General features: G+C 29.8%; 1 protein-coding gene across 1 annotated transcript; it reads right to left on the bottom strand.

The window, feature by feature from the left end:
* Positions 1–11,309: 11,309 nt before the first annotated feature.
* On the bottom strand, positions 11,310–12,565 carry LOC140860909 (F-box/kelch-repeat protein At3g23880-like). Its single transcript, XM_073263908.1, has one exon. The coding sequence runs from the start codon at positions 12,563–12,565 to the stop codon at positions 11,345–11,347; it is 1,221 nt and encodes a 406-aa protein (XP_073120009.1). The 3' UTR covers positions 11,310–11,344.
* Between the last annotated feature and the right edge of the window lie 386 nt (positions 12,566–12,951).

Here is a 12,951-nt window from a genome sequence, read left to right on the forward strand (position 1 = left end):
TGACTATCGAATAATAAGCTGGAATCATAAGAACATAACAATATTCGTTCATCGGTTCATTCTCCGAATATAACCAATATATATAAGCTCATAAACCTCATGCTCAAAATCTGAGTTCATCACACCCCATTTCGAAACCACATAATTCAACAAGATACTTACATCAATTCGAAGGCCTCGTCGCAAGGAGTCCAGAACATTTTTCGAAATAAAAATCGGATAACCGTAACTCAAAATATTAGCATTTGAAGATGAAGAATGAACTTGATTCCCTTTCCCTTCCTCTCTCGGTTTCTCTTCTGATTTTTCTGATTGAAAATAGGAGCATACACGTTCAAACTCCTTTGCAAGACAAGTGTCCCACTAAAATCAGGATTTTGCACTTTAACCCTCCAATTATTGCTTCTTTGCAATTTATTCCTCAATAAATCATTTAACTCAATTTCAATCCTAAATAATTTAAGAATATTAGAATTTGAATCAAAACTCCAAATATTCTCAAATTAAATATTCTCGGATTAAAATCAAATAATTCCGGGCGTTACATGAACTTTGATCTCAATCTAGCTAATAATCTGCTTAGCTGCTCTTTGCCTTTGAATCCACCTTCAAAAGCTTGTATTTGTTCTTCAAAATGTTATATTTATTGGTTCCAAGAATGATATAGTCATTAGACACAAAAAATAGAATCGTTAGAAAATTTTGTACTGTTTCTGGAGTGCTAAACTAAATTCCACTAAACTAAACTTGCTAAACTGAATTTGTTGCAAAACTTATACAGTAGCAGTTTTGGTAATGTAATAGTTGAACGATCTTTACTTTGGGTAGGCACTCTGATCTTGACAAACTTAAGTTTGGGCAAGTAAACTGATCTTAGCAAACTTCAGTTTGGATAGGTAAACGGATCTTGGCCAACTTCAATTTATGTAGCAGTTTACAAGCAGAACTGAGTTGCTAAACTGGATGCAGTTTGGCATGATCCGTTGATATCTAGGAAAAGTGATAAACACAAAAATTGTAACCCTTTGTCTTTTCATTCCATCGCATCAAGAATCACTCAATTTGGATTTCATATGAGAGGGTTATTCTTCAGAAATTTTGTTTCGAACTAGCAAATTCAATGCAAATTAGCAGCTTCTTATGCTCTAATTCGGACTTCAACTTGTGAAAATGATTTGTATATAATGTCTTATCTTTCTGACGCATGTTGAATTGTTTCATTCGGATAACCGAGCTACAAGATATGGCCAACATACCAGAAATGCTCAAGGTAAATTGATTCTGTTTTCTGTTAAACCGATCCAATTCAGTTTGGTATTGTGACGTTAGTTTGACCTAGATAACATTTGTTTTTGCTCAACTGACGTGAAATACAATATGTTTCAAATTGAGTTTTCTATGCATTCAATATGGAGGCTAATAATTTTCATCACAGAACTGTGAGATATCATCAAAATGCTGAATCTCGCCAGAAATTCAATTTGGCTAATTTCGAGTATTGGCTTCTATCTTGAGTTAACAACTTCACACTACACAATAACAAGCTTTATTATCATAAAAATCAATATTGTTTGTGTTTGACAACCCAACATAAACTTCTTCCACTGGTTCTATTGAAGTCAATGGAGTTTACTAACTTGTTGGAGTCATTGTCATGTTGGTCGGTCAGCTGCCATAATCTTTCTTCTACCACAATAACGTCTTGAGTTTTTCAAAAAAAAAATCAAATTTTTATTTTTAATTTTTTTTGAAAAATATCATTTATTGGATGATGATAAAACATTAAAACTTTGACAAGTTATATCATCAATATTATAATATAGTTGTTAAAATACAAATAGAAAGGTTCTTTTCCAAACAAGTATAGATAGATATGTTATATGTAAACTTTTATTAATTATCGAGTAAATTTCTTGTGAGATGATTTCATAGATATTTATCCGTGAGACGAATCAACATATAAATATATCCATATTTCCAATAACAAGTAATATTTTTGGCATAAAAAAATAGAGTAACACTCTTGTGAGACGGTCTCATTCGTGTGATGAGTCAATCAATAAGTAATACTTTTGGCATAAAATGTAATAATTTTTAATGAATAACCCATATAAGATATCCGTCTCAAAAAATAACTCTTGAGTCCGTCTTATAGGAATTTTTTTCCTAAAAAGTAATATTTTTTCATGAGTGACCCAAATAGGACACTCATCTCACAAAATTGACTCTTGAAACCGTCTCATAAAAGGTTATATCTTATTAAAAAAAATATGTGCGTGCATGTGTGTGAACTTTATTAACAAAAGCAACTTGCCATGCACCACCAAATAAAATTCTTGTCTAATTTTAATATTTAATTAAAATCTCCAATATACGTTAACTAAGAGTCTAAGACTTTTGATTAATATGGTGAATTTACACTAATATCTTTTTTTCAAACAAAGAAACGTTTGATACTAATTAATTTGTAATTTCTTGTTTATCCATAATTATAAATATATTTTTCAATTTTTCTAAAATGTCATTTTTTAGATCTTCAATATTATCTCTATATATCTATGTTTATTAAATTCAATCGTATGTTTATTTATATTTTAAACATTTTAGATTCGATAATATGTTGCTTCTAAACTTTTAAATATTTTATTTATTATATCAGTGCAATATTCAATTGACCATGGGAGATGTCCAATTGAAAGTTCAGCAACAGTGAAGATGCTTGATTTGGGAAAATAAGTTTATAGGTTAGGTTTGTCTGAGAGAAAGGGAGGAACAACGAGAGATATCCGTTTCATCATATTATTTATGTAGGGCTATTTTTCCATTTTGATTTTTTATTTGACTAAAATTGTGTGTGTGTGTGTGTGTGTGTGTGTGTGTGTGTGTGTGTGTGTGTGTTGCATGTTGATCGGACTCACAAGGGATTATTATATATTAGCAAAATCCGTTGTCGTTTTCAGTTTTTCTTATAGTGTGTTGATCCGGAATCACAAGGGATTATTACTTATTAGCTCAAAAATATTTCACAGGAGGTTATATGATAACTCGAGATTTCATAGGGGTGATACATGCAATTTTTTCTTTAATATATTGTTTCAAACACAAGCTAAATGATTTATATGAGCTAATTAATAACCCCTTGTGATTTGATATCTATAGGACATGTACATCTTAACTCAGAATTTAGTCAAATAAAAAAATAAAAATGACAAAATTACCCCTACTTAAATAAATAATTTAATTAATTTTATTTATAATTCTATATTTAATTGAATAAAATAATAAAAATTTATTAAATAACCATGACAATTATATATCACTATTATATCTTAATATTAGTTACATGGGAAATATATTTTAATTAAATAACGCAAGCGGGGACACAACTAACACACTTAATAATTTTTATATAATATTTCATGTTGAAATTCAACCTACGAGAAGCTGCAGAAACACAAATATTTTAGGAAATCCCATTTGAGTTTCAATATCCTTTGCAAATTAAAAACCATTTCGTGTTTGGCAACGAAGATGAAGATGGAAGAAGACGCCGGCGAATGTCACCAACGATTAGAATTTCATGAATCCCGACCCCTCGAATAACTAAATGAGGGGACGGACATGTCTTTTACATTTTGTTCGTTTGTTTCTTTTTTTATAATAATTTCTAAATTATAAATTATTGTTTATTTTTCAAAAACTAATTCGTTAATATATTTAAAATAAATTCCTTATAATTTTTGAGTTTTGGGGAGAAGGTTTTCATTTTGATAGATCAAAATTTTGTTTGGTTATGATAATTTTGATTGTGTATGGTCAATCAGGAAAATTTTGTTGGATAATGTTTTATACTATAACATTTTATTTGAGTTATTATCTACGTTAATAATATTTAACATTTAAGATTTTCTAAAGTTTTGTATTTAGTTTTTAGTTTAAGAGCTCGTTTGGATTTTGTAAATATTTTTCAAAAAAAAATGTTTTTTTAAGCTATAATTTTTTGCTTTTGAAAAAGCTCTAAATTTGATTTAAAGGTGTTTTTTAAGCACTTATTTGGTCATCCAAACACCTTATTAACTGAAAAATATTTTTTTAAAAAACAATGTTTTTTCGGAAAAACGGGGCCTAAATATATAACGTTCGACTGTTTTTGGAAAGTGTTGAAAATTTTAAATATAGTGGTTATATTAAGATTTGTATAAACTGATAACAAATTTTGTTTAAAATAAAAAATAATTAAAAGTGAAATAATAATATTTAGGGATGTTAATGAACCGAATGGTTCGCGAACTATTCGGCGCTCGACTCGGTAGAAAGCTCGTTCGATGAGCTTATTGAGCCGAGCCCGAGTTTGATTTTGAGCTCGATAATTTTCGCAGGCCGAGCTTGAGCTTAAGGATGTTTGGCTCGTGAGCTCGCGAACATGTTTGTTAATAGGCTCGGATTCTAAATTTGTAGCATACACCCTATTCTGGCTAAAAAATGATTAAAATGCGCTTAATGTTATTAGATAATTTAATATTAAAATATATTTCATGTATGAAAAATATTATGATAAAATAATTATATATAATTTTCATAGTTATTTAAATAAAATTTGATTATTTTACTCAATTAAATATATAATTATTAAACAAAATTAATTTAATTATTTATTTAAGCAAGGGCATTTTTGTCAATTTTTAATTGAAAAGGGTGTGTATGCTACAAATCTAAAATCAAAGGGGGTTATTAGCTTAAAAAAATTCATAGAAAGTTATTAGCAAACTCGAGATTTCACAAGGGTGATATATACAATTTTTTCTTATTTCTTTAACCATGGTTCTGTTTTTATCTTTCTACTTTTTTTATGTTCCTCTTTTTTGATTGCTCTGGGAATTCTCTGAGCATCCCGCTTACCCTTCTTTCTTCTTATTTTTAATTTTTTAATACATTTCTTATTATTTGCTTCAACAAAGAAATTTCTTATTCTTATTTATTTACTATTTACGTTTTTTTTCCAACTGTTACTATCCTTATAAGACTGGAAAACTAGATTTTGGGTGATTCGATTAAACATTTAAAACATTAAATGATAAAATTTAAACATTTTATATTATTTATAAACGTTTAAATATAGTATGATAAAATTTAAACATTATGAGGGATTTATATTTTAAAATTTTTATATGAATAAAGGTTAGAATAAGGATGTCAAAATTCAATACAACCCGCTAATCTGATACGAGAGGACCCGGAAATATCGGGTGAGGGTTGGGATTTTTGGGTTCTGTCTTATCGGGTTGACACGAATGCTAACCCAAAAATTAATCGGGTTGGGTTCGGGTTAAAATGGGTTAACCCGAGATGACCCGAAGATTTTTATTATTATTTTGATATAAAATTAAAAAATATTTGCTACATTTTTATATATTGTATGTTTGAAATTTTTTTACTGTGTATTAATATAAATTTTTTTGTTATTTAATGTTTATTTTGTACAATTTTTTTTTTTTTTTTTAGTAAACATATTTTAAATTTTCTACAACTAGACCTTCAGATTTATGTAGGGAAAAGTATACTTTTGGTCATCTACTTTGCACATTTTCCATTTTTTGTCCTGTTAAAAATAAATTTTTAATTTTAGTCCTGTAACTTGTATTCTTTTTTCATTTTTGGTCCTATTAACATTGAATTCGCATTTTTAGTCCTGTAACTTTCTTATTTTTTCACTTTAAGTCCTGTTAACATTGAATTTACAATTTTAGTCCGGTAACTTGCATTTATTTTCATTTTTAGTCTCTTTTACATTGAATTTTTATTTTTTTTAATATTGTAAATTCCTTATATTTTTATTTTTATTAATATTATCAATGAATTTATATTTTTAATTTAATAAATTTCATACTTTTTATATTTTTATTCATAATATATTATTATTCACATATTTTAAAACTTTTAGAATTTAAATGAATTAAATAAAAAATTCAACTAAAATTATTCAAAAAAACTTTACACTTATAAATATCATCTTATAAAATACGCAATATAAATAAAACTATTAATCTAATGTAAATCATGTTTTTTTGGGTTTAGTTTTGATATATAATATGAAATCGAAAATTAAACCAAAAAAAATGATTCATTTAGATTAATAGTTTTATTTATATTATGCATTTTATAAGATGATATTTAGTGTAAAAAATTTTCAAATAATTTTTAGTTGAATTTTTGTTGATTCATTTAAATTCTAAAAGTTTAAAAATATGTGAATAATAATATATTATGAATAAAAAATAAAAAAGTATGAAATTTTTTGGGTTTAGTTTTGATATATAATATGAAATCAAAAACTAAATCGAAAAAAATAATTCATTTAGATTAATAGTTTTATTTATATTATGTATTTTATAAGATGATATTTTTTGTAAAAAAATTTCAAATAATTTTTAGTTGAATTTTTGTTGATTTATTTAAATTCTAAAAGTTTTAAAATACGTGAATAATAATATATTATGAATAAAATATAAAAAAGTATTTCAAATAATTTTTAGTTGAATTTTTGTTGATTTATTTAAATTCTAAAAGTTTTAAAATATGTGAATAATAATATATTATGAATAAAAATATAAAAAAGTAAGAAATTTATTAAATTAAAAATATAAATTCATTGATAATATGAATAAAAATATAAGGAAGTTACAAGATTAAAAAAATGAAAATTAAATGTAAAAGGGACTAAAAATGAAAAGAAATGCAAGTTACCAGACTAAAATTGTAAATTCAATGTTAACAGGACTTAAAGTGAAAAATATGAAAGTTACAGGACTAAAAATGCGAATTCAATGTTAATAGGACCAAAATGAAAAAAGAATACAAGTTACAGGACTAAAATTGAAAATTTATTTTTAACAGGACAAAAAATGGAAAATGTGAAAATTAGAGGACTAAGAGTGTACTTTTCCCTAAATTATATATAAACTTTGATTTTGTTATTATGTGATTAAATTACATATTATTATTATTATTATTATTATTATTATTATTATTATTATTATTATTATTATTATTATTATTATTATTATTATTATTATTATTATTATTATTATTATTATGTCTTTTAATTTCTTATTATTTAATTATTTTGTTAAAAAAATTATAAATATCGGATTGGTTCTGGTTGATCAGATTAGTAAGGTTAACCGAGTCCGAGTTCTGGTTGACCATTTTTAGGTTGTTTGATTTAGGGTCGGGCTCGAGTTGATAATTTTTTTTAAAAAAAAAATTTTCCAACCCAACCCAAAGAAAGAGTAAATAATAAACATTAAAAAATTTAAAATTTAAAAAGCGAAAACAAAATAAGAAAAGAACTACAATAAATAAAAGGAAGAGGAACCGAAAAAGAATTGGGGTAAAGGAAGAAAGAGAAAAGGGAATTGAGGAAAGGTTTGAAAGAGAAAAAGAGAAAAAAACAAGTTTATTTCAACTTACCTTTACAGGCATTACCCCATGATAGATCTAAAGGTCCTTATTTATCAATACATGCGGGATCCACTAAAAACTAATGGATCCCACATTTATTGGTAAATATCTACCGTTAGATCTATCTCAAGGCAGTACCTGTATAGGTAGGATATAACTTACCAAACAAACAAGATAAAAAAAATTTTAAAAAATAAGATCATAGAACACGTGTCAATAAAAATACATGGGGTGTACTCCTCCCGGAGGAGCATACACTTTGCCATTAAGCTCTTCAACACTAAATGCAGGCTAGCTGCCAACTCATTTAATATTGTGATAGAGATTAGGCCTTGTACACAGTACACACTACAAAATACAAATGTGCATGCCTATAAATACGCAAGTACTTAATTATCATTTGTATAGAGCAAAATATGAAAAATAAAAGACAAAAACCTAAGTTCTTTAAAGATTTAAATTGATTTTGGAACAAAATATATAGAGTTGTAATGCCAGAACACTATTAAACATATATAATTAAATATTTTATTTTAAATTATATTAGACTCTGATACCCTGGGAAATTATTTTAACCCGGACCCGTTCGTTATGGGTTTAAGAGGGTTGGCCAAATTATGAGATTATTATTATATAAGGTCCAGCCCAGTTTTCTACCTGTTAGGGCGTGTCAAGACCTGGGCTGTTGTTAATGGGCTTTCCCGATCTGGGGCCCAATGGATTGGACATACATTTATAGTTCAAGTGGGACACGGAGGTCCTGGAGATAAGCTTGATCATTCCATGGATATGCATGAGATAGGGATAAACTCAAGGACGGTCCAATGAGTGAAGAGTCCTACTCCATGACATGTTATAATTCGACTAGATAACTTACTCTATTTTTCCTATAAATACAGGTACTGTTATGGTTGTGTTCATTCATTACTCACTTTTACTTTCACGCACTCATATCTCTCAGTTTTGCATTAATCATACCCTCTGCCTTCAAGACATTGACTTAGGCATCGGAGGGGTCACGCCGAAAACACTTTCGGCGCCCCTTGACCTAGTTGTTGCTTGTGCAGAACTTGGTGTACCCGACCCGAGCTGCTTCATTAAGGATTTAAAGGATCCATTCTACCAGACCAAACCCGAAGTAAAATTCTGACTTCATCAGACTCCATTTTGTCAATCACTACTCCAACTATTTACGTTGCACCAATGTAAAATGGAAACTATATATATAATTTTCATACCCGCATCCTATGGTGCATGGTTTCTGTTGGCGAGTACAAAACGGGTACAGTTTTAGGCCAAGTGTTAAAAAATGAACACATGGCCTAAACAACGGTACCGGTTTCTGTAGTCGCCCAAAGAAACCCTGCACACTAGGGTGCTGCGATCTATGTATGTATATATCCACGTGTTTTACTTTGCAAGATTTTTGTAAACGATCACCAAAACACATTGTTTTAGTGGTTTAAAAAAAACACACTAAAACATCGCTCATGAAAACCATGTATACTAGGGTGTATGAGTTCAAAACTATATATATAATTTAATAGAATTCACGCATTGAGCTCGGGTTTCACAATTTACTTTTTCACATGCAGTTCAATTTCTTCTAAGATTAGAAGAAAGTAAAATAAAACTGTAGTATCTTATATCAGACAAGGCGTGTAGGACACAAAAACATGTTCTCTTGCAGTGACCATGATACCTTGTAATGCAGCAAATATTTCTTTTCTAATTCGGCTTACAAAATTAAGATAGTTCACTACTATTTCCCCTAACGATTATCCACCATACAAGATTTCATCAACTAACAAATTAATTACAATGGGTTATTGACGCAGTGGCATATTGATCTGTATCTTATTTGTTCTATCATCTTTATATGTTTTCCAAATTTTTCGTGATAGCTTTCGCGTGAATTGCAGTTGGTTAGGATTTGATCATTCTTTAATCCTTTTTATACTTGAACTACTTTTGTGACACAGTCTCATTCGTGTGATGGGTCAATCCTACCCATATTTATAATAATAAGTAATATTTTTGGCATAAAATATAATACTTTTTAATGGATAACTCATCTAAGAGACCCGTCTCTAAAAAAATCCCTTGAGACCGTTTTATAGGAGTTTTTGCCTAAAAAATATTATTTTTTCATGATCCCAAATGGGATAATAGTCTCACAAAATTGACTCGTGAGACCGTTTCGTAAAAGTTTTTGTCTTATTAAAAAATATGTGTGTAAGTATGTGTATGTGTGTGAACTTTATTAATAAAAGCAACTTGCCACCACCAAATGAAATCCTTGTCTAATTTTACTATTTAATTAAAAATCTCCAATTTATGCTAATCTAAGACTGTCGATTAATATGGTGAAACCAAAAACGAATTTACACTAATATATTTTTTTAATAACAAAGAAACATTTGATACTAATTAATTTGTAATTTCTTGTTTATCCATAATTATAAATATATTGTTCAATTTTTCTAAAATGCCATTTTTTTAGATCTTCAATATTATATCTATCTATATTTCTTAAATTCAATCGTATGCTTATTTATATTTTAAACATTTTAGATATGTCACTTTTAAACTTTTGCTTATTTTATTTATCATATCAGTGTACGATCAAAAAAATTTATCATATCAATGCAATATTCAATTGACCATGGGAGATGTCCATTTGAAAGTTCAGCAACAATGAAGACGCTTGATTTGGGAATTCTACAAGAAAAACGGCCAAAGACAACGCTTTTTCCGCGTTGTTAGGTTATTTAGGGGAATTGCATATATCACCCCTGTGAAATCCCGTGTTCACTGATAACCCTTTGTGAAATTTTTTTGAGCTAAAAACCCCTGTGTTTCCGGATTTGTAGCACGCGCACCCCTCTTGCTGTGTTTTGTGGCTCACGCGCTGATAGATGCGAAAATGCAAGGGTTTTTTTTAAAAATTTGGTCCAAAATACCCTTAAATCATACCCATTCAGTTCGGCCATTGAACTCGTCACCTTCATCTTCTCCGATCACGACTCCGGCCAGCCATATTTCCGACATTCCTTGCTTGCTTTAGACTCCTCTTCACCTCCCCTACAAGCCTCGACATTTTTCTCTTCATTTTTTCTCCTCAATATGTCGAGCTACAGCTCCAATCTTACGTTGGTACTCATGACCACGAATCCGACTAGTTTTCCTTAATTTTCGACCAACTCCGACCACCAATCTTCCAAAGAAACCCCGATCTGTGACCCTCTTTTCCATACGAACAAAACACACACATCAATTTCCCCGATTCGTACTTCCTTTAGGTAGATAAGATATGGGCAATTTTGTCATTTTTATGGTAAAATTATGAATGGTATGCGTGTGCTACAGATCCGAAAACACAGGGGGTTTTTAGCTCAAAAGTATTACACAAGGGGTTATCAGCGAACCCGGGATATCACAGGGGTGATATATGCAATTTCTCCTATTATTTATGTGAGGGCAATTTTTCCATTTTGATTTTTTATTTGACTAAAATTGATTTGGGGGGTGTGTGTTGCATATTGATCCAATACTTATTAGCTAAAAAATATTTCACAAAAAAATTATCAAATAACTCGATATTTCACATGGGTGATATATGCAATTTTTTCTTTAACATATTGGTTCAAACACAACCTAAAATGATTTATTTGAGCTACATATCATCCGGTCCAATAAAGATCCAATGCTCATCAATTTCATATTAAAAAAAAAGGAAAAAGAAAAAAACCTATTAAATTCAAGCTAATGTCTTTTATTATTCCACTTCATCAAAATAATAAAAAGAAAAATCTTGCCTATCTATGGCATATTCTTAATAGAAAAAATTAAAATTGCGATACCCAAAAAGGGAAACAAGTGATTAAATCATGAATTTAATGGAATGCGAAGACGAAGAAAACTGATCCCAAAACATGAGTCGTTCTTTTCGGATGGCTGGAAAATGTAAACTCTCCAAGCATGGAAATACTTCAATCATCCTTTTGACCGGCGGAAAGTTGTCGATTTCTTCAAATCTTTTTCTGTCGGGATGATAAACGGCGTATGCCATACTGTACCAATCCCGAAACACAAGCTTGTTTTCACTCGTCAAGTACAAGGGAATTTCGGGGGAAAAGAACTCCCGAAACACAAGCTCGTTTTCACTCGTCAAGTACAATGGAATTTCGGGGGAAAAGAACTCGTGGTCGTAAGCTTTCGGCACGGTCGCAATCTTGGTCCAACGTTTATGGTGTTGGTCTTCTTTGAGAAACCATATCTCAATCTCAATCACATACTCTTGATCATCATCACGAGTGAACAGACACAAATTCCCTCTCAAATTTGTCAAACCAAACCTAATTCCATGCCTCAAATCATGGGGTGCGTCCAGTTTTTTTAACAAGTCATCTTTGGGATCAAAATATACAATTCCATAATTTGAAACATGGAACCGACTCTCTAACGTCACCCAGTACACAACTCCATTCACATAAATTCCCTCACGAGGGTAATCACATTGTCCTCCAAATTCGCATCGTCTCTCGACCCAACTGTCGCTTTCAAAGGAATACACCAAGTATTTTCCACCTCCTAGAACAGCTACAAATTTGTAATCATCTTCGTATTTGTCGAAGCAAAGCCCGTAACCTTCCGAATCACATATACGCTTGGTATTTTTTTCAAAGTCGTACGGACAAGAAAAAGTCGAGAGATTTCTCGTGAACGGATTCAGCAGCAAAAACGTCCTACCGCGGGTCCTCCTATTATAAGCTTTGTACTTGAATACAAGTATCCCTTCACAGACGCATAAAAAATAGGCATAGCTTTCATATTTTAACGGAAATCGGCCGATCGATTCCGTGTAAAACTCATGGCCATCAAATATAATCAAACTGTATGAGGCGTCTCGATGATAATTGGTAAATAAGCATTGGGAATTCGAGATATTTGATTGTTTGGAGTGAGTTCGGGCGAATCCCGGATCTTCGATCACGGCCTTCCAAGATTTGGAAACGGTTTTAAACCGGAGAAGAGACTTGACGGGTAGTCTGGAGAGGATGTTTTCTAATACATCGCGTGGAATAATATCACACGTCTCCATGTTGAGGATCGGAGACTATCAATGGGAGACTAATGAATAAAATACAAAAATATTTATTAGCCATAATCCATCCATTGATATGGTAAGCTGGTCAGCCCGTCAGTCTAACCCATCTTCTTTGCGGTGCGGACGAGAATCCGATCCAATCTATTTTGATAATTCTAATATTTATTGTAATTTTCTCTTAACAATCGGATTTTTTTTCCTTTTAATTACTTGAAATTATCATAAATCATTCTTTTAAAACGTTAGATACTCAATATTATTGTATAATTTAAAAAAATTATTGTAAAATAAAATTCCAAAAATATTACGTTTTTTTAAACTCTTAGATATGATATCAAAATAGAAATTTTAAAAATAAATTTTTATAATATTTTTTATGC

This window comes from Henckelia pumila, chromosome 4, assembly GCF_033568475.1.
Source record: "Henckelia pumila isolate YLH828 chromosome 4, ASM3356847v2, whole genome shotgun sequence".
Taxonomy (NCBI): domain Eukaryota; kingdom Viridiplantae; phylum Streptophyta; class Magnoliopsida; order Lamiales; family Gesneriaceae; genus Henckelia; species Henckelia pumila.